The sequence below is a fragment of the Rattus rattus genome, chromosome 5, assembly GCF_011064425.1.
Source record: "Rattus rattus isolate New Zealand chromosome 5, Rrattus_CSIRO_v1, whole genome shotgun sequence".
Lineage (NCBI taxonomy): Eukaryota > Metazoa > Chordata > Mammalia > Rodentia > Muridae > Rattus > Rattus rattus.
Window position 1 is genome coordinate 106,484,528 of NC_046158.1, and position 26,871 is coordinate 106,511,398.

General features: G+C 48.7%; 1 protein-coding gene across 1 annotated transcript; it reads right to left on the minus strand.

Annotated features, from left to right (window-relative positions):
* Positions 1 to 1,934: 1,934 nt before the first annotated feature.
* On the minus strand, positions 1,935 to 26,474 carry Mall (mal, T cell differentiation protein like). The gene is made up of 4 exons (XM_032904171.1): positions 26,265 to 26,474; positions 8,516 to 8,683; positions 5,490 to 5,612; positions 1,935 to 2,494 (listed from the first exon to the last, which is right to left on the minus strand). The coding sequence occupies exons 1-4, from the start codon at positions 26,373 to 26,375 to the stop codon at positions 2,432 to 2,434; spliced, it is 465 nt and encodes a 154-aa protein (XP_032760062.1). The 5' UTR covers positions 26,376 to 26,474; the 3' UTR covers positions 1,935 to 2,431.
* Positions 26,475 to 26,871: the final 397 nt, after the last annotated feature.

Sequence of the window (26,871 nt, forward strand, 5' to 3'; positions counted from 1 at the left end):
CAAAGACATGCACCACTACCACCCAGCTCTGTCAGACTTGCTGCACACTGTGGTAGTTTGAATGTGCTTGGCCAAGGGGAAGTGACACTGTTAGGAGATGTGGCCTTGTTTGAGGAAGTGTGTCACTGTGGGGATGGGTGGTTTTGAGGTCCCCTCCTATGCTTAGGCTCCACCCAGTGTAGAAGAGAGCCTCCTCCAGGCTGCCTTTGAGTCAAAATGTAAAACTCTTGGCTCCTCCAGCCCTATGCCTGTCTGCACCCTGCCATATTTCCCACCACGATAATGGAGTGAGCCTCAGAAACTGTAAGCCAACCCCAATTAAATATTTACCTTTATAAGCATTGCCTTGGTCATGATGTCTCTTCACAGTAAGAAAACCCTAAGACATACACCTTGGGTTCTGAGGTGTGCCCTTTGGTGAGAAATTGGTGATAGCATAGCCCATTGAACAAGGGCCTGCATGTGGCCCTCCATGTGCAGGGCCCAGTTTGTCTGAGATATTTCACTTTAGATTCCCAATGGGACTATGGTCAATAGACTTGGGGGTCGGGGGACATCTTGACCGCTTAGAGATCTTCTAGTCCACCTGCTGGCCCCAGAGGTTACACTGTTGCCTTTTAGATTTTAACATTTTACTTCCTCCTCTCTGGCTGTTCCAGACAAAGCTTGCTCAGTACGAGGTACCTGGGTATGACTTACAATACCCCATCTGGGAAGCAGTAGGTTCCTGGGGACAGTGTCAGGGAATTGGTCTGTATTCCCTGAGGGTGGGGCCTGGGAAGCCAAGTGAGAAAGGTGCATAGCCTTGTGGGAATAAGTGCGGCCTTGTTGAAGGTGTGCCACTTGGGGTGGCCCTTAGGTTTCAAAAGCCCATGCCAGAGCCAGTCTCTCCCCTCCCTCCATTGCCTTGGCCATGGTATCTCTTCACAGCAGTAGAGCACTATGACCTGGACTCAGCTATCAAGACTTAAAACCATCCCAGGGGTAGTTTTAACATTTCATGATAGTCAATAAAAAAAAGATGGCTGGATGCATGGGCCAGCAATATCAAAGCAATAGACTGCACACTTGCCACTGTCCAACCATCTTTTATTCACTTCTGGTCATCCAGCAAATACTCAATGGTGAAGATCACAGACAGCTTCTAGGCTACAGAAAGATAAGCGGTGGCTTTTCAAGATGTTGGGGGTGATTAGTCACTGGTAAATAGTGTCGAAGCTAAGCCTGCACAACCCCACCCCCCATATCCCACGCCTCCCCAACGTATCTCAGGCTCCCATCCCCAACCCCCAATACACACATGGAGAAAAATTAGATTCTGTTAAGTCCCTTTTGGTAATTTAGGTGGTTGCAGGGCTGTGTCCTACTGGACTATTGAGTGGGGATCCTTGGCATGCAGGGGCCCTTGGCAAGGGGCTGAGACATGCCCATATGGTGACAGGACGGAGAGCCCAGCTGCTCTTCACAAGGCCTGTCCTTGGAAAAAGCCCAAAGACCCTCAAATGCAAACACCCTTCCAAGATGAAGTCCGGCCCTGCCCAGAGGGTTCCCACGAAGAGTTGAGAGCACACAGAAGTGAGTGTAGACCTCCATCTGGATCCTTTCCCAGCCCTTACAACAATATAGCAGTTGCTTCTCCCTGGTGTTTCTGGGAGGAGCCTGAAGGTAAATCTAGGGTTGCGATGTTCCAACCTCCTTCACTGACGTCTCTAAAGGACGAGGATGCCTCTGGTCCTTAGAAGGTTGGTCTTTGAGGCTCCACCCAGGCACACCACGCCCTGCAGTTCCGAAGGTTACGCCTCTTTCTCAGTTTGACTCCCCAGACCCAGCAGCGTGTATTTCTTCCACAAATTTATCCTCAGAGTTGGTTTTGTGTACACTTTCCTTGGGGCGTGATGAGGAAGGCAGGTCTCGACAGCTGCCCCACGGCCATAGCACAAGCTGCAAGCAAGGTGTGTGTGAGGCCGGTAGACCGTCAAGCCTTTGCAGAGCCTTGCCTGTTTAAGAAAATAAGAGAATTTCCTAAACCTATCAGAGTGAGCACCATTAACAAAGAGATCCTGACAGGCGAAATAGCAGGGATGACATTTTGAACAGTGCCTAAGGGGTTCAAGGTTAGTTTTCTAGAAAAGTCGAGCTCAGCTGAGTTCATGGTTGGGGAAACTCCAAAAGGCAGTCATCTTCTGGGCAGCCAGGGTGAGAGGAATCTTCAGGGAAGAAGGAGGGGCAGTCATCTTTGGTGGGGGGATAGTTGTTTCATAGTCACCACAAGGAGTAAAAGTGTCCAGAGAGAACAATGCCAAAGTGAGTCTCATCATCCCAGAGAGATGGCCTGCGGGCCCGCAGGTAGCTCGCTGGGTTTATCACCTGGTTGGCAAACGGCTAATCACATGGCCTCCAGGGTCTCGCTGGGTTTGGTTCTCCCTGCACGTCAGTGGTAATAGATGCTGAAGGCATGCAGGATATAGAGCAGCGTGGTGAGGAAGGCGAAGAACTGGAAGGAAACAGAGGCAGGGTCAGTGCAGGGCAAGCACTGGGCAGCTACTCCATCCTCTAAGGATGCTTTCTCCTTGGGCATTGCTAGGGCTGCATTGTCCAACTGTAAGCTGGGCCTCCACCTGGCTTCAAAGCTACTCTCCTCCCTCCATGAGCTGGGACCTAGGCCATGCTGAGCTGTCTCCCTGGGCCCATTTTGATGTGTGTCTCTGTGCTCTGGCCACCCACAGCTATGCCCAGAAATTTGCTTGGAGAATCTTGTCTGTGAACATCTAGGGTTCTTCTCAAGCTCTTAATGGCCCAAGCTGAACTCCTAAAGCCACTAAGCTTGGTCAGCTCCAGGATTCACATCCCCTTCAGCTTCCAGTGATAGAATCCTGAGCTCTCCCCCACTCTCCTTCCATCTAACTGACAAGGCCAAAGCCCTCCATGGACTCTGTTATCCTCCAGCTCTTGGTACATCTGACCCCCTTGTCTCGGCTGCTGTCATCCCTCTCTAGGACTCCTTGGGGCCTCAGTTCACCTCCTGTCTACTCTGCTTCTTCTATTCTGTTGCAACAGGTAAACGTGGCCACAGTTAAAAATGAGCTTAAAATGGTACAATGGCTCTCCTTAGGATGAAAGCCACTCCAGCCTCGCTGTCCTTTTGTCCACTCACCCTCTGCTCCATCCACTCACCCACCCATTCACCCATCATCCATCAATCCACCCACCTACTCATCCATCATCCACTCATATGCTCAAGCACCCACCCACCCACTTATCCATCTGTCATCAACCCACTTACTCACCCATCCATCATCCATTCACTCATCCATCATCTATCCGTCCATCACCCACCCTTCCACCCATTCACTCTCCAATCCATCCATCTATCCACCCACCTACCCACCCATCATTTATCCATCCATCCATCCATCCACCCACCCATCCACCCATCCACCCACCCACCTATCCATCCATCCATCCATCCATCCATCCATCCATCCATCCATCCATCCATCCATCCATCCATCCATCCATCTATCCATCCTTCCATCCACCCATCCATCCATCTACCCATCCATCCATCCATCCACCCATCCATCCATCCATCCATCCATCCATCCATCCATCCATCCAATAGCTTGGGAGCACCTGTTATGCTTCAAGAATAGCTATTTCTACAACAGCGAGCAAGACGTTAAAAAGTTCTTACACCTAAGCCATGAGTGGTGACACATGCCTTTAATGCCAGCACTCAGACAGCTGAGTTAGGAGAATGACAAGTTTGAGGCCAGCCTGGCTATCTAGGTGAGACCCTGTCCCTAATGAATAAGTAAATAACGCCTGCTGCAGACAGGTTGCATTTTCCAGCAAGAACCTGAGAGGACAGTTCCTATACAAATAGTCCAGATGGGGATAAGGCCAGGAGAGCATAAAGCAGAGAAAGGCTGGAGTTTGGGGAAAGGAGATACCTTGCTGACGTAGAATGTGGGGAACCCTGCCTAGGTCCTGAATGAGAAAGCCTGTGTGTCTGAGGGACAGCAACAAGACCTGTGTGGTTGGGGGTTGATTGGGAGCCCGCAGCAGTAGAGAGGCCACTCTCTGGGAGTGTGAGTTTAAGGAAGTTCAGGAGCTATGGCAAAGAGGAAAGGGATGGGGAGGCCCACAGTGCCTGTCTGGTACCCTGTTCCTATTCTGGGGACATTGCCCTCTAATGAATGCAGCCTTTGCCCCTGCCATGACTTGACAGCCTTTGGAAGCTATTAACAAGGTCATGCTGTTTCAGTCAAGGTGCCATCGATCGGCCACTAAGCTTGTGGCAGGTGAGCTAACTACCACAAGAGGGCGCCATTGCACAGTAGGGAGACAGGTGTGCTCAGAAGCACACCACCACCTGGGCATCTGGCTCTTTCCACACTCTACGATGTCCACGTAGCCTTGTCTTCCATTACACAGTAATGGCATCTCCTTGGACTTCTGTCACTGAAACAAAAGGACTCAGAACAGCTGCCTGAGCCCAGCAACTCAGGCTCCATCACAAGGCAGAGCTCTCAGTAGATGTAAGAAAAGAGAAATGTGGTTTTATTTGTGGAGAGAACAAAATTCTGAAGACTGGTGTTGGCGTGACCCACAAATACTGTATTTTCTGACTATAAAAAAAAAGAATTTTTTGTGTTTTCAGTAATTATTTGTAGCTGGCAGGTTAGACGAATCGGTAAATGTTACTTCTGCACCTGCCTTTAAAAGTCAGACAAGCTGCCTTGGGGAAGCTCCCAAGTTGAATAAAGAATGTGGCTTTGTGTTATAAAGAGCTGGGGTGGGAAGTACTGGGAACTACCAGGCAGGCAGAGGAGGAGGGAAAGGTAGTGGGAGGGAGGTGAAGGAGGCAGAAGGGGGAGCTGGAAGCAGGCAGCGAGAACCATGGACACAAGGAGAGACGTGGGGGGATAACTAGCTACTAGCTATTGCCCCAGAAAAAGGCCAACAGGTTTTTTTTTTTTTTTTTTTTTTTTTTTGGTTCTTTTTTTTTTTCGGAGCTGGGGACCAAACCAGGGCCTTGCGCTTCCTAGGCAAGCGCTCTACCACTGAGCTTAAACCCCAACCCCAAAGGCCAACAGTTTTAAATTATATAGATGCCTCTGTGTCTTAATTAACCTCAAGGGGGATCTGAGAACAAACACCAGACAAGAGGTAGCCCTTGACGTTTGGACACACACTAATGCTTTCTCTCTGTCTCTCTCTCTCTCTCTCTCTCTCTCTCTCTTTCTCTCTTCTCTCTCTCTCTCTCTCTCTCTCTCTCTCTCGTGGAGCACACACACACACACACACACACTCACACAAGTGCACACACACAGGCATGCACAAACACACACTCTGTCCTTTCCTCCAGTCTCCTGTGACTTGACACAGTTGTCCAAAACACCCAGGACAGCACTGAGCTGCACATAATCAATGCCCTCCACATGTGCTTATCTGTGTCGTTGCCCAGCAGCCATGAAGCCACTCACCGAGGCTGCAACATTGATGTAGTAGTGCTCCAGGTTCTGGTTCTCAGAAATGATGGTGGCATGTGCTTGCAGGACAGCAGCACTCATGTACAGAATGCCTGTGGTGCCGTGGTACAGGCTGTCCTGGAAATGCAGAGCAGAGGCAGGGGTCAATGTTACTCAACCGAGCAACTCTCCTCTCTATGTACACAGCAGGGAAGATGGGGAGAGACGGGCAGGCCCGTTCCCTAGTGTATGTGGTTTGTGTGTGTGTGTGAGCTTCCTACTGCTCTTTTGTTACCCTGTTCTGTGTGTGTGTACATGCATATTGTATATGCATGTGTGTCTCCTACTGCTCTTTTTTTTTTTTCCGGAGCTGGAGACCGAACCTAGGGCCTTGCGCTTGCTGGGCAAGTGCTCTACCACTGAGCCAAATCCCCAACCCCATCCTACTGCTCTTTTGTTATAGTGTTTCTGTGTGTGCATGTGTGCATGTGTATTCTGTATGCACACATGTGTGCATGCGTGCATGTGTGCAAGTGTGTAGGTAAAAGGTAAGCTTCAGAAGTCTTCCTCTATTGCTTTCATATATATACATATATATGTGTGTATATATATATACATATACATATATATAATTAGCTTTTTATTTTTGGAGACAAGATCTCATTATAGAGACAAAGCCTCTCAGGATCAGCTGTCCTAGAACTGGCTACGCAGACCAGGCTGGCCTCAGATTCACAGAGATTTGCCTGCCTCCTGAGTGCTGGGATTAAAGGTTTTATTTATGTGCCTGCTTGTCTGTATGCATCATACTGGCATACAGTGTTTGTGGAGGTCAGAAAAGGGCCTTGGACCGTCGATGGCCTTTGGAGCTGGAATTGGAAGTAGTTGTGAGGCATCTGATATAGGTGCTGAGAACTGAACCCAGTTTCTCTGCAAGAGAAGCAAAAGCCTTTGACCACTGGGCCACCTCTCCAGCCAGCCCCTTAACACTTATTTTTTGAGACACATCTAGGTAGACCATCTGGCAAGCAAATCCAAGGATCCTCCTGTCTCTTCCCTTCTACCCTTCACCTCTGTCACGTGCTGCGGTCACAGATGTATGACACCCTGCTTGGCTTTTTTTTTTTTTGTAGGGGCTGGGGATGTGAACTCAGGTCCTCATGCCTATACAGCGAGCACTTTACCAGCTAGGCCACTTCCCCAGCTTTTCTTTGCAGTGGTTTTAATGGAATATCTACACAGCATACAAGAATGGATAAAATAAAATGGAACCTCAAGTTTCAAGTGGGTGAGCCAAGACTTGAACCCATGCCTCATGAACCCCAAGTTACTGTTCTTAACTGTGGACACCATCCTGAGACAGATAGATATGCTGAGCTATACTAACCTCAAAACAAGTCTGTTTTGCTTCAGGGAGGGCTGGGCTTGTTGCTTCCAAATGGGAGCGTTATCTCCTCGAAGAGAGTTAACCATAGCAAGGCACAGCTGCAATTGTTCCCGGGCAGGGTGGCAATAAAAGACTGCCTGGGTAGATCTGCCCTCCCGAATGCTCCAGATGTTTCTTTGGTTTCTCTCCACTCTATACCACTGTGTCCGGATGCTTCTGGGTTTCTCGCCGCTGTGTATCTAATAAATCCCTTACTTCCGCCTTTCCCTGTCTCAGTGAGTTCTTTCACCACCTTTATACAGCTAACTGTATAAAGCCACCTACAGCTTCAGCTTGACGATGTCCCACTATGGGCTTGTCACTGCCTGGACAATACACTTTATCTCCTGTGATGTTCGCAGTTGGCTTTATGGGACTGCTTTCATTATTCCCAACTTCTAGAGAAGGAAACTTAGACTCAGCTAATGTGTGTGTGTGTGTGTGTGTGTGTGTGTGTGTGTGTGTGTGTGTGTGTGTGTGTGTGTGTGTGTGTGTCTTGGAGCAGGCACAGCACAAGTGTGGAGGTCAGAGGATAAGTTGTGGGAACCGGTGCTTTCCTTCCACCAGGTGAGTCCCAGGGATTGAACCCAGGCTTCCAGGCTTGGTGGCAAGCCCTTTCACTTGCTGAGCCATCGAGCTAGCCCCTGGTTTTGGTTTTGATTTCCTGTGTTACACCGTCAACTCAACAGGAAGGTCCTGCAGCCACTAAAATGCTCATTAGCTCTTGGGAGAAGGCAGTAATTGGCCAATCCGCATTTTGCAACCTCTAGAGAAGAGTAACTCGCACGTGCCAGGGTGTGCCTTTGGAAACCAGATGCTCTCCCGTGTCTGCTGCCCATCTCGCTGTGGAAGCACTGGTGTTCCAGATGTGTGATCTGCTGCACGGGGCTCTATGTGGGTTGTGGGATTCAAACCCTGTTCCTCAGCACTTTACTTACTAAGCCGTCTGTCCGGCCTAAAGGCCTTTCTACGTTGCCCAGTCTTGTCTTCAACACCTAGGTTTGCTATATCCTCCTGTCTCAGACTTCCGAGTTCTGAGACTACAAGTACATACCACCTCGCTTAGCCGTACAATATTTTTTAGTTTATTTTAAGTGTATGAGTGTTTTGCCTACATGTATATATGTATATATAGACATATATATACACCTACACATACATGCATACATGCGTGTGTTTATTTATTTCTGTGCACTACATGCATGCAGTGTCCACAGAGGCCCAAAAAGGGTGACAGATCTCTTTAGACCTGGAGTTACAGACGGTTGTGAGCCTCCATGTGACTGCTAGGAACTAAACCTGGGTCCTTTGCAGGAGCAAAGTCCCCTTTACAGCTGAGCTATCTCTCCAGATAATAATATTCTTAAGGCTAGGAAGGTGTGTACAGTCCTAACAAGGAAGGCAGTGGAGGGAAATACAAGGAGAGATTTACAAACGTGTTTTCACTCTGGCGTAGTGTTGCTCTCACTGAAATAAGAATCCTCGGCTTCATAGGGATCTCTTCCCCGTGGGTCTCTAGTCCCAGTCTTCCATTCTCCCTCCCCACCTAGGAAAGCCCACCATCCTTACAAACCCAGGACACCAGTCCAGGGAGGTACCACTTCCTAGTTCTTACCAGGACTCTCCAGGACTCAAATCGTTTGTAAAACCCAAATATGTAGGACAGCAGGAGCATCAGGGAGATGAGGAATGACGTGAGCGAGACATACAGCACCCATCCGTGCAGCAGGGGGTATGCGACGTGTGTGGCAGCCACCAGAGTCCACACCCAGAACCCAAACACCTGTAACGGAAAAGCACAGAAGGCTTCGCTTGCTGTGTGTCGGAGGGACGGCTCCCTTCGCAGGGCATCCCTGGTTAAAAGCTCAGCTGAGGGTCAGAAAGTGGGCAACGGAGCTGACCATCAACTCTGACAGCCGGAGTTTGATCTCTGGAACCCACAGAGAGAACCCACTCTCTCAAGCTGTCCCCTGATCTGCACATGTGCATTATAATGTGTATGTGTGCACACAGAAGAAGGCTGACCTCTCTGAATCATGGTCAAGTCTGTGGATCCTCTGGAACTGCCGTCAGCTGCCATTGTGGGTGCTAAGAACCAAACTCAGGTTCTCCTGTAGAACTCCTGAGCAATCTCCCTTGCCCTAAATAGTGCTTTTTAAGGACAACATTGACTTGTGATATCAAGAACTTGTCTCTGTCCCCTTTTCTCTGTGACCTTCAACCCCACAGTGCACCTGCCTGCTGGACACCTGTTTTTAGAAATCCCTCTGTAGAGACTGGACTCACATCTGTCTAGCTGAGTGGAGAAGTACCCTACCTTCAGGCTCCACCTTCCCCAGTGTCACCCACTTCAGGGACCAGCTCGGCCTACAACTAACCAGGGTACTGATATAGGTACGGCCATTCCGGCTATCCCCTGTAAGACATCCCTAACTGTTGCCTTGAAGAAAAGTTCTTTTGTCTTTCTGGAGAATCCTGGGCTCCTAAGGAGAAAATGGGAAGAGGGAGTAAGAAGCTACCTAGCTAACCACAGGCCAGGAGTGGAAGCCTGGCTCTCACAGGGTGGACCCAGCTCCAGCATCCTGACCTCCTCTTAAAACACAAGTCCTTTGTCAGGATGCCAAGAGCAAGGGACTGTTGTGCTCAGCCCTAAATGAGACATCTACACCACCCACTCCAAGGCCTAAAGAATGTGAAAGATGAGGAGGGCAGGAAAGGAGGGCTGCGAACGGTTCTCTTCTGGACATTGCATGGCCATTACACTCATGAACTCATAGTGGCTATGGCTGCACAAGCACTACAAATGATTGCGCCCAGCAGCACTCTGTCGTGGATGCTGCAGGGACTCATGATAGTCCGTTCTTCCCTGCGGAGCCATTAGCAGGTAATAGGTGCTGGGGGATGGGGTAGCATTCTCATCAAGGGTGTAGCCTACACCCACATGCTTCTGCAAGCAACCTGAATTAAACTCAACCAGTGACCCAAAAAATAAGAAAATAAATAAAATGTAGAAGGGGTACTGGTTGCAAAGCTGACCAGTGGGAAGGGGGCAGGCAAGACAGAGGGCAGTGAGGGGGTGGATGTGGTTAAAAGACACTGCATATGTGTATGAAAGTTTTCTACATTTTAAATTTTAGTTTAAAAGGCCCACTAGGTCTACTGTAAGCAATCACTTTAAACAATCGATCTCCAAGTGAGATTTTAGACATTCTAGGCTCGATCTGGAAATGTCTGACTTGTCCAAGGGAAAAGGTATTTGGGATGGAGGACTGCCCCCCCATCCCCATCCCACCTTCCATTGGTGATATCACAGGGAGAAAATAGCACTCTGAGGTACTTGCTAAGTGCCTTCCCGACAGGCTGTAGGAAGTGCACCCAGGTGCTGGCCCAGGGCAATCCCAGAAGGTGCTGTTGGTAGGAATGCCAGCTGGTGCTTACACCAGGACACACAGGAGCTCAGAGGGCAGGTAGTGGTCTGTGTTATTCACTACAAGCCAAGAAAAGGGCCTGGAGCAAAGCAGGATACACAGGTGAGGAGTGTTAGGTTACACTGAAAAAAAAAATCTATGAGAAAATCATCTCTTCACACATTCACCAGGAACTTCACCGTTTGTAAAAATCCATCCACTCGAACTGCCTCATTTAGTCTGCTGTGCGCCCAGAGAGACCAGAGAACCACCAGTGCTTTTCATGGCTGTGTTCAGCCCACCCGTGACAGGCATGGCTGCCAGCAATGCTTCCGTCCCTCTGCTCCTGTCAGAGCCGGAAAGGACTCCCAGACCCTTTCCTGCCATCAGAACCTGCACTGACCGTTACTGTTGTGTGTACAATATCCATCTTTGTGAATTTGGATACCACCAGTGCCACTGCCGGGGGCTGAGGGCTGAGGTTGCACAGGCAGTACAGAATGAGGCCTGAACACAGAGCAGGACATTCGGGTGTCTGTCCCCCAAAGCAGATTTCATGCTGAGGGCAGGGGAGCTAGACGCTCCTAGAAAGTGCCAGGAGTTGGTGGTCTAGAACCACAGCAAAAGCCCTGGGTCAGTTAGAGACCTCCCTCAGCAGCACTCTCAAGCCCCCAGTACCAGACGGCCCGATTGGATCTCCGTCTTCCATTTTCTAGCTGAGGCTTGGGAAGGTCTATTCTCACTATTCACTCAAAGACCTCTGAGCACGGGGACTCTACTCCAATTACTTGGAATATTTAATAGCCCTGCTGAACAAGTCTTATACAGAGGAATGTTTGAGTTTTACTTCCACATCCCTCCGCTGGGGTCAGAGGTCAACTCCAGGAGAATTAACACCCAGTGGTGTTTGTGTCTCACACCTCTACCTCAAGTAGTCTCGATTGAGAACGTGATTTTCAAGTTTTTAAAGCTTAACGTTACAGAGTCTCCTGGCTGCCCACACTGTTCCTCACTTTACATCTCCCAGGAGCAGGGTGTATTTTTAGGTGACATGCATTCCCCAATGGAGGGGCTACTCCATGGCAGTTAGACATTTAGTGTAAGTGTGCGTCAGACTCTAGCAGGGTCTTTCTTCTTTGAAGAAACGCACATTGCTCACTGATGTGCTTCCCAAAGGACTAAACTCAAAACTCCTTTTAAGGTGGAATGAGGCCCAGCAGGGTAGCTTTTCTCTCTCTCTCTCTTTTTTTTTTCTTTGGAGCTGGGGACTGAACCCAGGGTCAACTCCAGCAGGTAGCTCACGCTCATGCTCAGGAGACACAAGTGGACCTCTTTGAGTTTGAGACCTGGTCTACATAGCAAGTTTCAGGAGGCCTAGAGCTGCACAGTAAAGACCCTGTCTCAAAAGGAAGGAAGGAAGGAGGAAGGAAGGAAGGAAGGAAGGAAGGAAGGAAGGAAGGAAGGAGGGAGGGAGGGAGGGAGGGAGGGAGGGAGGGAGGATGGAAGAGAAAAAGAAAGGAAGAAAGAAAAGAAAAAAGGGGTTGGGGATTTAGCTCAGTGGTAGAGAGCTTGCCCCTAGCATCATGCAAGGCCCTGGGTTGGTCCCCAGCTCGAAAAAAAAAAAAAAAAAAAAAAAGAAAAGAAAAGAAAAAAGAAAAGAGAAAGAAATGTTGAATAGAGTTGAACCAAAAGGTTGGTCATGTATCTTAGACCATAACCCACTTGTTGGGTGCTGGTGAGGTGGCTCAGTGGTTAAGAATGCATACTGTAGTGAGTTGTTTTTTTTTTTTTTTAAACAAACCCACAGAAATACTGTAAGAACATGTTTTCATTTTAATCCCAGGTGTAGAGATGTGGGGTTGCTTCAGCCTGCAGCAGCTAACCATGATTTGCCTCCTGCTCTCAGCAGGGGCGTGGCTTTTGCCAGTGGCAGATAGTTTCTGTGATTGTGTGACATTTGGAATTCTGGGGCTTTTCAGAGGGTGTATAAATACGAGAGGGCCCTGAGAGGTGGGGTGGGTAGGGCTTGTGGTTTGTTAATAATTGTGCTTAAAGAAGAAACAAGAAGAAATTAGACTCAAGGATTTCTCTCTTCCCTCTATCCTTCTTTCTTTCCTACCTAGTGACAGGAGGTGAAACTGGGGAAGTAAAGGATGGGGAGAAGAACCACAAAGTAGCAAATGCAGCCACAAGCAAACAGAAAGAAAGAAATAAGACTCGGGGGCTTCTGTCTCTCTCTTTCCTCTATACTTCTTTTTCTATCTAGTGATGGGGTGAAACATGGGGGATAAAGGGTGAGAAAAAGAACCCAGAAAACAGCAAAGGCCAGCTACAGAATACAGCTCTTTCAGAGGACCTGAGTTCAGTTCCCAGCACCCGTGTCAGGTAGCTCATACCGTTGTTACTCCAGCTCTAGGAGGATCCAGCACCTCCATGGGCACTCATGTATCTACCTATCTACCTACTTACACATAGATACACTGGGAGATGTCAAGGAGTGGGTGACGTTTGCAGGCCTGAGCATGCATATATATATTCATATACATATACACACAATATATATATGTGAACACTATATATACATATACATATGCAATAAAGAATGTACAGGGGTGATTGTTGCATCTAATATAGATATGGAAAAGAAAAATATATTTTTCTATATATAAAGAAAAATCCCCACCCTTTAAACTTCTACTGGACACAATGGCTCCAAATATTAACATTAGTTAAGTTGAAATACATTAGTTCAAAAAAATTCTTGAAGAAGAATTTTAGGAGCATCCTTGCTGTCTGCGAATGAAGGAAAAGAATCCAAAGTGTGGCCCAGCGGTAAAGAGCTTTCAATATGCACAGAGGGCTGGGTGTGGCTTGATGGTGGAGTTTTTGCCTGACTTCAGCGTATCCTGGGTTAGGTTCCCAATACTGCAAGACAAAACAGAAACCCAAGAAAGCTTGATACCACCTTAGGGCAGGGCACTGAGTCCTACAGCTTCCTGGAACTCTCCTGGATTTAAAGACAGCTCAGTGGGCTGGGCGGGGCCCCAGAGATGCTGCCCAGAGCAGGCAGGGAAGCTGCATTGTTGGAAGTTCTCTGGATGGTGCCACTGAAACCAAAACCCCTCACTCAGCCAGTTTCTACTTTGCCCCATTCAGATCTGTGTAACACCGCCTCTGGGTCTGAGTCCCAGCCAGCACTCTCCCTCTTCTCTCTCTTCTCTCTCTTCTCTCTCTCTCTCTCTCTCTCTCTCTCTCTCTCTCTCTCTCTCTCTCTCTGTGTGTGTGTGTGTGTGCATGCCTGAGTGTGTGTGTGAGTGTATGTGTGTATGTGCGTGTGTGCATGCGTGTGTGTTGCAGGAGGGAGGTGTGTAACCCACCTGTGCCTCTGCATCCATCCAACAGGGGCAGGGGGCTCTCTGGTCCCTGCTACGGGGGCTCTTAGAGAAAGTTTAGTCTTGCTCTGGCTTGTGGAGACTCAGATAAGCATTAGCTGAGGTAATTACAATCACTTGAAAGGGGACAAGAGAACAAGAGGGAGATTGCATAGGAAAAACTCAGAAGAGCAGTGCCGGAGCTGGTCTTCTTGAGGGACGGGGAGTTCGCATCCAACAGTGGGGATGGGAAATGGAGATCAATCTGCTGGGTGAGTACAGTACTAATTGGAGGCAGAGATTCTTCTGGCAGAACAGATGAAAGCCTTTAAAAATGCACTTTGCACATGTGTGCACACACACACACACACACATGCACACAATCACACACACACACACACACACACACAATCACACACACACACACACATTCACACACACACACACACACACACATTCACACACCACACACACACACACACTCCACACACACACACACCACACTCACACACAAACACACACACACAGGCACACACACACACTTTTTTTGCCCTTAAATTTTACAGACCCTGCCCCACCTCCCATGCCCATCTGTAGCCCATAGTTAAAGCCCACAGATACTCCAGGTTAAATACCTGGTTTGGGGGTTGTGTTTGGTTTGTTACTTTTGTTTTTTGTTTTTGTTTTCGAGACAGGTTCTTACTATGTAGCCCTAACTGTCCTGGAACTTACTATGTAGACCAGGCTGGCCTCAGGTTCACAGAGATCCACAGGCCTCTGTGGATGGCTGGGATTAAAGGCCTGTGCCACCACACCTCACACATACCTGTGTGACTGGCCACCCTGCTATTTCGGAAACACTGCTCAATGCCTTAAATTAAGGTGCTCCACTCAGTGACTTGACTCTCCAAATTGTCCTCTACACAGAAGGAATGAACACAGTGAAGAATCTACAGGGGTGCTTGTTGCATCTAAATAGATGCAGAAAAGCTAGGAGAAAAAGATTTTTAAAAAGATGCAGAAAAGAAAAGATAGATTGACCCAAATGCTTTTCTAGAGGACACCTATCAAACCAGCTATGCCTGGTTTCCTCTGCAGCCTTCAGAAAGAAGAAGAAAGGTGCTTATTTCCTGAAACGAGCAAGTCCCAGCAGAGAGCAACATGCCAGAAGGCTGGGATTTATGCAGAACAGGAAAATAATGAACCTAGTGTTTCTGGCCTGAGACCCTGCCTCCGCTTCAGGGAGAACTGGTCCACTTGAGGATGAAGTTCCCTCCCTCTTACCATAACCAGCAGGGGACAGAGTTTTCAATGTGGGACAAAGGTCATGTTTAAAATGATCCAAAACAAGAAACACAAAATTTTTTTAAAAGACCAAGAAGAAAGTAACTAGGCTGCACAAGTGGGGTGGTGGTTGTCCTCAAGTGTCCCAGATGAGACCTGCCTTCCCAGGCAATGCAGCAGATGTGAGTGGTGTTGACCAGGGCCTGACCAGTCTGCCTAGAGGGTCAGAGAAAGACTGCCTAAGTGATGGCCCAGGAGGTGGGAAGTATATGCAGGTGTCAAATCTGCATCGTGGGGCTCCAAGCCAGGGATGGGTTCAGTGTGGGCCAAAGAGCTGAGAATTGGAGGCACGCGGAAGGTGGAGACACTGGTGGCAGGTTTCTCTGCATAGCTGGTGAAATGGCAGCAGGCCAGGTCTCACCCTCTGCCAATACCGCATTCTTGTCTTTCCTGCCCATCTCTGTTTTCATGAGATTCCTCCCTTACTCGGTTCTCAGGTGACAACAGAGTGTACCAGGAATCCCAGGGAACTGAGAGGCAAAGACCAAGTCAAAAGACGGGTGGGGCTCATAAAGTCAGAAGTGAAACCAGCAAGGGCTCCTGGAGCTGCCGACAGGAGTGAGTCCTGTACCGGACTCATTCAGGTGTGGAACGCGGTGGGAGCCCCGAAGGCTCCCTGCGTAGTTGTTCTGATGCCTCAAAGCTGTTGTCCCTCCGAGTTCAGGCTGATGGAATTAAAGGTCTTTGGGACATTGTATGTCTTTCCCCTTTTTAAAAATTGTACTAAGACATGCTGACTCTCAGCCTTTAGGCTAAGATAAAGTATAAAAATGGCACTAAACTACACAAAATCCCCATCTTAACCATTTTATAGACATGCAGTTCAGTGAAATTGCACACATGCATACTGTGTATAACCATTGTTGAGCTCCCGATCTCCATCGCAAAACAGAAACTCCAACCTCCTGTTTTCTCCTTCTCCAGCCCCAGCAGCCTTCACTCTTCTCTGAGCCCCTGAATACTCAAGGTACCTCGGATAAAAATAAGTCACGCAGAATTTCTCTTCTGCGACTGGCTGATCCCACTTAGTATACTGGTTTCAAGGTTTAGCATGCGTTAGAATTTCCCTTTGTTCTAAGGCAAACTAGTGTTCCACTGCATAATGTAGTCCTTGCCATACAACAATTTGGAGCTTATGATTTCTTGGCTTTGCAACAGGCAAACATGACAAGCATTAGGTATAAACTTTCAGTTTTGCAGCGGTGTCTCTCCCCAGCCTAGTGCTCTATGCTTTGGTGGGTCCTCCATCTTCCCTTTGGGCAGCAATGTGAGCAAGGCTCCTAGATGGCCAGGAACTCATGGATGGGAACTGGGGACATTGCTGTAGACCTGTGCTGTTAAGTTAGACTGTGCGGAAGGTGATGTGTATTCAGTGTGATCTCAACTTAAGTGGGCTCATCAGGGCAAAATCCCCTCATGCCAAGAGGCACGAGTATTTCTCTTGGCTCATCATCTCGCCTGTGTGGGCTGCTTCCACCCTTTTGGCTCTGGGGATCAATACTGCTACATACAAGGGTATGCTAATATTCCTTCAGCGGAAGAACGGAGTCGCCACTGTGTCTAGTTCTTCTCAGGTAGCTGTTCTCCTGCATAGGGCCTGGAGAGTAGCAACCCGTCAAACACACACTGCTGTTGCTGTGGTCACTGCTGGAGGGTTTGTGGCATCCACTAGAAATGCTTCAAGTCCAGGGAGATTTCAATGAAAGCAAATGGCAAGAATTGCATGGAACACTGAGATTTTAAGTTGATTGTAAAACTGTGAACAGTGCAGGGACTTTTCATCAGGCCTTATTCCTTCCCTGGCACAATTTTTATGAATACTTCTCTCTCCGTGCTGGACAGGGAACCCAGGGCTTTGTGCGTGTCAAGCCATACTATGTACCCAGCCCATCTCCCATTAGAAGTGTGTGTGTGTGTTGTGTGTGTGTGTGTGTGTGTGTGTGTGTGTGTGTGTGTGTGTGTGTAGGCAGGGTAGGTGCACGTGTGAGTTTAATACCCAAGGGGTTCAAAAGAAGATGTCAGATGCCCTGGGGCTGGGTTACAGACAGCTATGGGCTGCCCGGTGTGAGTACTGGGAACAGAACTCAGGTTCTCTGCCAGAGCAACCCATATTCTTAAGTGCTGAGCTGTCTCTTCAGACCCCTGATTATAGTAACCGCCAAACCCATCCAGGGAGGAGCACCCCAAGCAATGGCAGACTCCCCAGCTCTCAGCACTCTCTCTCCATGGGAGCTTGCTTTCCTTCTTCTTCCTTCCTTAAAAAAAATTTTTTTTTAATTTTGTTTCAAGACAGGGTTTCTTTGTGTAGCCCTGGCTCTCCTGGCACTTGCTCTGTAGACCAGGCTGGTCTCAAACTCAGAGATCCACCTGCCTCTGCCTCCTGAGTGCTGGGATTAAAGGTGTGCACCACCATTGCCCAGCTCCACCAGAGCTTTCAAATATGGACCCGTTTGTAGGTTATGACTTGTTATTGGGTCAGTGACCAGCATGAAGAAATCAGATAGACCAGAATGGGAAGTGGGAAGTGGGAGTTCAATATCCATGGAAAAGGAAATACTATTTCCCGAGTCTTTTGTTTTTACACACACACACACACACACACACACACACACACACACACACACACACACACCAGTTGCCATGGAAATCTGTGTGTGTGTGTGTGTGTGTGTGTGTGTGTGTGTGTGAAGCACAGTCTATTGTGGAAGACCATCCTCTGGCAAGCCTCCCTGACTCTAAGCCACAGGCTTTTGGAGTATCCTGCCAGAGCCTGCACACCCTGGATGTCTCTTCTTCACAGCAGTGTCCTGTGATAAGGACTTCAAGGTTGCTTCAGTGGCACTCACTGGGCATGGGGGTAGAGGGTCTGGCTGGAGAATGAGAAATGCTGGGACCTGGATGGCAAATACGAGCCAGGGATAGGGTGGGGAAGGAAAACACAGTGGTGGGCAAGCCAGAGCAGTGGGAGGGGCCCTGGAGCCAGTCATCTCTACAGGCATCGGTCGTCAAATGCAATGGGTTGGCTTCTTGGAGGAAGCAAAGCCAAAGACATCACAGCCAAGATATAAAAGTGGAGAGTTACAGCCTGTAACAGGCAAGGAGAGCTCTGGGAGTCACGTCTAAATCTACCTGAACCAAAAAGCCTAGGGATTTTAGTCAGGGGACTTACATATATCCACATGGGGTAAGTCCATTTCTGACTATGTTCACTTTAAGGCCATAATTTAAAAAGAGTGGATGCATTACACTGGGGCTGGTGGTGTTTGCTTAAGATCTCAGAACAAGTAAGCAAAGATTAAAGTGATGGATAGGAAGGCCTCTGAGCATGCTCCATTCACACCAGAAGTTTTAGCTGAAAAAAATAAAGGATATTTAGACTGTGCTTTAACAGAGGGGCCTGACTTGCTTAGTCACTAACACAAGAACTGCACACAATGTAGACTCCAGCTAGCAATGACCTTTGGTGGAAGCCAGAGACCCACAGGCAGTGCTGGCCATAGCCACTGTATCTGGGTGTTCTTGGGCAAGCCTTGCTACTGCAGGCCTCTGTGGATAGTTCAAAGACACTAGCTCCCACAGAGTGTTGGGAATAGCCTGACACATTGGCTAGGAAGCCTTTCTGAAGCTTCTGGGTCTCGGGAAGACACAGCTCTGACAAGTCAAGGAACCTCCATCAGAACCCCAAAAACATCAATCATTGTAAGTCACTTCCCTGCTCAATAAACACACCCAGAACTCTTACCAATTCTGAGTCATTCTACCCTGACTCACAGTGAGAACATTTTTCTCTTTGTGGCTTTAAGGTTAGCAGGAAATTGCCTGCCCAGACTGCGTCCTATGAGGCCATGTCTTATTCTGGCCTCTCCGATAGCCAGATCGTGTGGGTTGGAGCCCCATGGGCCACTGCGCCTTGCAAACAGTCACACAGGGCCCTGTAAATGCTCTCCAGACCTGGCAAGCTCAGGAAACCTGGAGCTAGTGCCTTTTCTGAGCAAATTGGTCCACACTTCCTCCCTGCTCTGGGGGCTTCCTGCTCCTGGGTCATGCCCTCTCATTCAGACTCAGACTGACCTGAGTTTTATTGATCAAACTGCACAGATTTACAATGTAACACTAAATAGAATGATAAAAAATTCTTATCTACCCAAAGGCACTTTCTTTCCTGATTCTTAAAAAATAAATTAAAAAGAAAGCACTAGGTGTTAACGGGAGTGGGGGTTGGGGATGGGGTAGGGCTGGGTATGCGGGCTGATTTTCATTTTTTGTCTCCATTTGTGGATTCTAGGAAGTTAAATGTACCCCACATTTTCGGCTTCACCACCCCCTAGGCTTCTGATTCCTTCTCTCCCTTTGGTCCAGGCTCTGTGACTGATTTCATGTCTCTGTGTAAGTCCTCAGTGCGGCTCTGGACACCCACTGTCTCCAGAAATCCAGGCACTGGCTCCCCAAATCTTCCCACTGGTTCCTCTATGTGCCCTTGAGACCACCTCAGCTCAGCTGTGACCAGACCTTACAGGGCAGGGACCAGTCTGATGTCACCTCCTCCAGAAAGCCACCCTACCAAAGCCCAGCATGCCTTCACTGCCACCCTCCACTTTGTCTTTGTCGCTCTCCCCTGCTTGCTGTCTGGGCCCTGAGTTTCTGAGGCAGAAATCAGCCCTGAGGTCTTCATGTCCCCAGCAAAGGGCAGAGGCTGGTGCCAAGCAGGATAGCTACCTTGAGAAAGACGGGGCTCAGGAAACACTTATCAGCCAGTGCCCCTGTTACCTTCTGGGCTCAGCTGTGAGCTGGGCCTTCTCGCAGAAGCCCAGATTGATGGGGACAGAGGCCCATTTGCTTCCTTCTCATCCACATTTGCTCTGCTCCCTCCCGGGTCCCTGAAATTCTTAGAGAGTGGGTGGGATGCTCTGTTTGGATTCTCGGTCCCCATTGCCTCTGTCTCCTCCATCCCCACCTTCCTCGCCATCCTAGGCTGACCCAAAGCCCTGGAACAAAACTGCATCATGAAAGATGATATTCAAAGAAATCGCTTGGGCAGAGAGGGTGTCTAGATGGGTAGGGGTTGAGGGTTATAAACCCTCCAGAGGCGGAATCGTAAAGGAAAGCTCAGAAAACCCATCCACAGTAGGAATCTTAGATGGGCTTGTCTAAAATAGATCAGAACAGTGCAGAGCAGTGGTTCTCAACCTTCCTAATGCTGCGACCCTTCAATACAGTTCATGTTGTAGCGATGCCCAACCATAAAATTATTTTCGTTGCTACTTCGTGACTGGAAGTTTGTTACTGTTATGAATTTTAATGTAAATTTCTATGTTTTCTGATGGTCTTAGGTAACACTGTGAAAGGGCTGTTCAACTCCCAAAGGGATTGTGACACACAGCTTGAAAACCAGTGTTCTAGAGTCTAGACCTCTGGATGCGAAGCCCCTGAGACTCCACTCTGGGGGCCCATCTGGGGGTGTTTTGTTGTGGCCAGGCAGTGGGAATCTGGAATCCAAATGGGGAAGGACCCAAGGGGTTAGAGTTGTGAGGTTGGTTGACAGGGATGGGGGTGGGGGTGGGGGGCAAAAAGGAAAGCTGGCAGAGGCAGGGACCAGAGTGCAGTTAGGGACTTAGGTCAAAGATCTTGTACTTCCTCCTGGCTCTAGCCTACTTCCTCCTCTCGCTGATCTGGACGACCCTCAGGAAACTGCCCTGGCTCCCTCAGCTCTGCCCTGACTGGGGAAAACCTCCTGGGAATAGTGGAATGAATTGAGTGTCCAGGCTAGCCCTTTTTATTTATTTATTTATTTTTCTTTTTGTCGGAGCTGGGGACCGAACCCAGGACCTCTACCACTGAGCTAAATCCCCAACGCCTATCCCTTTTTAACTATGACATTGTATCCTGGGCTCTCTGATCCTGATCCCAGGTTACTTCCTTCAAGCCTGATGTGCACATGAAGTCACTGTGATCTGCTGACTTCCTGGAGCTGACCAGCGCTGTCTGTCTTGCTTGTACGGACAGAACATTTATTTAACATTTATTATGTTAAATGTTTATTATGGCTGGCTGATGCCTGTTTCATGAGAGCCCCTGTAAGCATCGATCTGGACATCAGCAAGCCAAGCGCTTCTTTCAGAGTTTAAGCACCAGACACTGCTTCCCTTTTATTCCTCTAACCTGGGGGTGGGGGACAGTGGTCTCTTCATGTGCTTACTGTTCTCTGGATTGCTTCTATAACCTTAGAGAGTTCTCGTGTGTGTGTGTGTGTGTGTGTGTGTGTGTGTGTGTGTATGTGCAAGCATGTTTGTGTGCATGTTTGTGTGTGTTTACCTATGCATGCTCATTCTAGTGTGTGTGTATTAAGAAGCCAGATGTTTGACACTGGGACATGTTCCTCAATGGCTTTTAAGAATTAATTAATTGATTAATTAATTAAATGATTAACTAAGATAAGTCTCCCTGGGCGCTCTCTCTCTCTCTCTCTCTCTCTCTCTCTCTCTCTCGATAAGAGTGTCTCCTTGAACCTGTAGCCTGATGCTTTGACTGCTGTAGCTGTCTAGTGAGCCCCCAGCACCATGCATCTGCCCCTCAATGCTGGGGCTGCTCGTCTCAGCTTTTACTTGAGTGCTGAGATCTGAATTGAGGTCTTCATGCTTTCACAATGATACTTTGCCCACTGATCCATCCCCAGTCTCCCTTCTTGGTTTTGGTCACCGTAGAACAGAGCCTGGAGCTCAGGCTGAGGTCACAGAAGTGATAAAGTCAGTCTGTGAGGAACAAGCTTCATTTGAGCTGCTTGCATGAGCCAGGCCATTGGATGGGGAGAGGGCACGGCTAGGGACAGAAAACCCAACTTCTAAGGAAAACCCCTAACTCCTCCTTGCAGACCTCCTGGTCACTCTCGGTCCCAGCAGGGTTGGCTCTACCTGGGTTCTGCAGTTTCAAACAAACTCTTAAATATGGCTAAATAGTAAAAAGCAAGCAGATTGGAGTCAGGGTGAAACTGGGGATTTGGGGTGACACATAGAGATGACCCTCGGGTAGGGGTGGGATAGAAGGAGGAGCGCTCCCAACATCAAACAGCAAACTCGGGCCTCCTCCCCTTTTAACTAGCTGACCCTCTAAGAATTTTCTCACCTGCTGCTTTTTAATTAGGCAAAAATCTAATTAAAGAGTCAACTAATGAGAAGGGAAACATTCAGATGACTCCCTCACACCTTCATTCATAAAGCAATTCCCAGGGACAGCCACTGGGGACAGCTCTCAGCTTCCACCCTTGAGCTTGCCCCAGAGCTCAGGAGTCTCCCAGGTCACCATGGGGTGGGCCCTCAGCTCTCACAAACACTGGCTCTGTAGAAAGAGGCAGGGCTGGCTGTTCTGCCCATCCCAGGCTCAACCCCCAGTGCTGGCATAATCCGGTGCCCACACTCTGCATGGGGTGGGAAAAATAAATGGAGGCCTATCCTCACCTTACTGCCCACCGAGTGAAGGTTCTTCACCCTCAAGAGGTTATCGTCAAATTGTACTTTCAAATAAGAAGTCTAGAGTCACCACTACACTGAACAAAGCCTCGGGTGTGTTGAAGTCTCACGCCATGCTAGTGAAGCAGTAAAAATGCAAACCAGCCAACCACTTCCCAGCCACCCTGCAAAACAACTCCTCAGTCTCTTAATAATAATAATAATAATAATAATAATAATAATAATAATAATAATAATAATAATAAAAATAGACATCTACTGTTCTACCCAGCAAGTTACTCTTAGGTGTTTCCCCTCAAAGAAGTACAAATGATGCCCCCAACAGAAACCTGAGCAAGACGCCAAGAGCAGTTCCATTTGAAACTGCCTACGTCAGGAGACATTCAATAGAGCTGGGCTAGATTACGGTGAGTCCCTACCAAGGGCTCACTCAGCAATAAAAAGGAGCAAACTGGGGGTTCAGACAACTCAGATGGACACCAAGATTCACGCTTCACAGGACAAGTGGGTACCCAAAGGTCGTGTACTGTTCAGTTACATTTCTGTACATAACTTTCTTGAACTAGAATCATTATTGTGATTTTTTTCTAATAGACTGTTTGGAATAGCGAGGGAGTGGGATGGGTTGGGGAAGTCTAGAGAGTAGCAAAAAGGGGGCTTTGGTGTAATGGGACAGTCCTGAACCTCAGTTGCTCTCAGACAAATCTACTCTAAATATGAGATCTGTCTTCCCAACCTCAGTTTCCTGGGTTGAAAATAATGCTAGTTAGATGCGAGGACTACAAGTTCCTGTGAGAACAACCACTACCACAGAGTAAAATGTTTTAATGTGAATTTTAATGCTGAAGAGTGGGAGATAAAGCATTGTAGGCAAAGGTCAAAGGTCACTAGAGTAGGCTAGGGGGAGCCTGAGTAACCTTTGCTGTCATCTTCAAGAACCACGAAGAGCTAGAGGCTCTACTTCCTCTGCAGTCAAGGAGGCCCATGGCTGGGGAGAGCTTGTCCGCTTTGATCTGACAATGAATCTGCCCACTCTTGGTTCTGTGTGGTCACACACACACACACACACACACACACACACACACACACACACGGTGGTTAGGAGAGGTCACCGTAGACACCATGTGTTGATATCACCCCGAGCTACCCCATGAGGAATCACTGTGCCCTAGCTCTTGGGTTCTGCTTTCTGTGCTCTGCAGAGGTGTCCTGGCCTCCATGCTTTCTCATGTGTTCTATACAGACTTTTGACTCACACCAGAGGACTTAGGGATCAGGGATACCTGGAGGCTTGGTGCTTTCACACTGCCCCAGTAGACAGCAGAGCGAGAATACATCAGATCACTAGAGCCAAAAGAAGGGCCTTGGACAAACTCATCCCGCACACATAACATCTTCCCAGCTTCCTCTGCCCATGACATCAAAATCTTTTCCCCCGCCTTCTCCTTTCCTTCCCCATCCTCCAAACAGGCACACATCATTCTGGAGTCCTTCTAGGCATGCTCAGAGCAGGTACAACAAGCATGTGCAGAATTATGTACTCAACACAAGCACACACTCAGATACAGACATACACACTCACACTCACATACTCACACATACATGTACACACATACACTCATACACTGCACACACTCAGACACAGACACGCACTCACACACATACACACATAAATACATGCACACACATATACACACACTCACGCATACATGCACACATATACACACACTCATACACATTCAAATACAGACATGCACTCACACACATACACATATTGCATGCACACACTCACACATACAGACACTCACACATATGCACACATATACACACTCACACACACTCAGATTCAGACACACACTCACACACAGACTCACACACCCCTTCACATACACACACACATACACATGCACACACGCACAGTCACATATGTGCACTCACACACACTCAGATTCAGACACACACTCACACACACAGATTGAAATATCCCTTCACATGCACACACGTACACACAGAGATCATGCATGTGCTCCATCTGTGAACACATTTCTGTGTTTTCTAAGTTTTCATCAATGAATGAAGATGGCTTGCAAATTAAAGCGACAGCAACAGTGAGCGAGCGAAGAAGTCTAACTACGACCAGGGTCCGCAATAGCCGACCGTGCCTTCTCTAGAATACGGAGACGAAGGCGGAGGAACCTCCCGGGATTAAGGGGAAGGACAGCCAAACACAATCAGGAGCTTTGACCTGGATCCTGGGCTGCGGGGAGGATATTAGTGGGGAAATGAGCAAGTAGGACAACAATGGTCAATGGCGGAGTGCTCGTGTTAACTTCCTGGCTTGGAGAGACCTGTGGGGTTCAGAGTGAGGAGCAGACTTCCTGTGCGGCCACTATGGCTTTAGGAGAAATCTAAAACTATTTAAAAGTAAGTCAAGAAAATCAAATCAATGACAATGACCTCATCCCCTCGAAGTCCCAGGACACCATGAAAGTTCTTTTCCAGGAATCCAACTGCAGGAGGAGAGGTGGGGACACCTGTCAGCGCCTCTAGTGACAGTTCTCTACCTGACTGCTTTCCTGCCTCTGGCATCCAGTGTTCTTCCAGTGGCAACTCCCAGTGACAGGCCTGGACCCTCACTCATCTGGCTGGGACACCATGCTGCATTCTAACTGCTCAGAAAATGCTCCCAAGCCTCTCTCTGTCCACAGAGACCCCTGGCAGGTAGCCACTCCGCTGACCATGATTTTCGTAACTGACAAGCATTCACTCAATAGAATTCAGCAGAGCCATCCTGCCATCCATGTGGCTGTTCCGAAGTGAGGCCCACACCCAGGGCCTGGCACACAGAGGACGTGATCAGCCTGGCAGGATGCCCACATTTGTGGGGGGTTGGCGCTGGAAGAAACCTGCCTCTTAGGTGGAGTTTCTATCAAGGCCACCTACCTGTGGAACCCATAAGCCTGACTTCCCTTTCTTGATCGACAAGAATGGCTGTTGGTTAAGCAATTTGCCTAGAGGTCACTCAAGGGGACCTAACCTTCCACGGAAGACCAGGAGAAGGGAAAGGATTGGTCACACCCATTTTATGTAAGCAGTCATACTCCAAGTTTCCCTCCCAAACCAGAGGCAGCATGGTCAAATTCAGGGCTAAGAAGAAAATTTCACCCACAAACTAGATATTACAGGAGGCTTGGCGGGGAGTTGCGGAGGTGGATGAGAGCAGGAACCAGCCGAGGGACCTGTTTTGTTTTCTACTGAATGCACTGCTCAGTGCAGGCATGGACTAGCGCCCAGTTCTGCTGTGTGGTGTCCCAGAGTCGGGCAGCAACAAGTTTTCCAGAGTAACCTGGGCGGTTCAGATTGTTTTATGGATGATGCTGTCAGTGTGGCTCCCTCTGGCAGAGAGCTCACATAAATCAAAGTTCAAAGTCAGCTGATGTGATTTGAGAAAATGCTGGGAGACCTTCTTTCAGAAGGCCCTTAGAGAGTCCCCTAGTTCTTTGAACTTTAGGAAACAGCAAGGGGGAAAGAAACCAGGTAATAGAATTTTCTTAGGGGTCTGGGTAGTCTAGAAGGTGGCTGGACTCCTCCAGCAAGCGAGTGGCCTGGGGATGGCTCTTCGAGCTTTGGGAAAGAGGAAAATTCGCTCTATTGGAACCTAGTCTGGGATACAGGGAAAGCGGGAGCCTGTAGTTAGCTGCCTTTCCCCATCCCTGTGACAGAGAGGTTCCCGGCGGTTCCGCCCCTCCCTCCCCGCAGGTGGGGGCAGCCACACTCACCAGCTCTGGTAGGAAGAAGGCAAAGGGGATGGTGAGGAACAAGGCGGCGACCCCCGAGGGCACTTCAGGCGGGGCGTAGCTGGTGGCCGGCGGTGTGTCCCGGGAGGCCATGCTGTCACCTATGCTGGCGTCCTTACTTCGCGGCACTCGCCCGCGCCCGCAGCTGTGCAAGAATCACCTCCCGCCCGCCAGACACACCCATCGGTCAGAGGGACGTCGTCGCCTGGGAGGGGAAAAGAAAGGTTCCAGTGGAGCAGGTCCTTCTGTGCACTGTGGCCAGGCAAGAGAGGGGACAGGACCAGCCTTGCAGAGGCTCTTTCTATCTAGACTTCCCTGCTAAGGAACTTTTGAATGCTGGAGCAAATGACTCCAGATGATATGAGTGACCGTGTGTGAAAGGAACAGCTTTGTATGCCCCTGATATCTCTGTGCTCAGAGTGTAAGCAAGGGCTCCTTTTGCTAAGATAAAGACCGTTTTATTGAGGACCTACTGTGTGGTTAGCCACCTACACACACATCTGGAGCTCAGACAGACCACCACCTGTCTATGTTGTACCTTTCCAAGAAAGGAGACTAGAAAGAGGTGCAGTTAGGATCACAGAGCGGT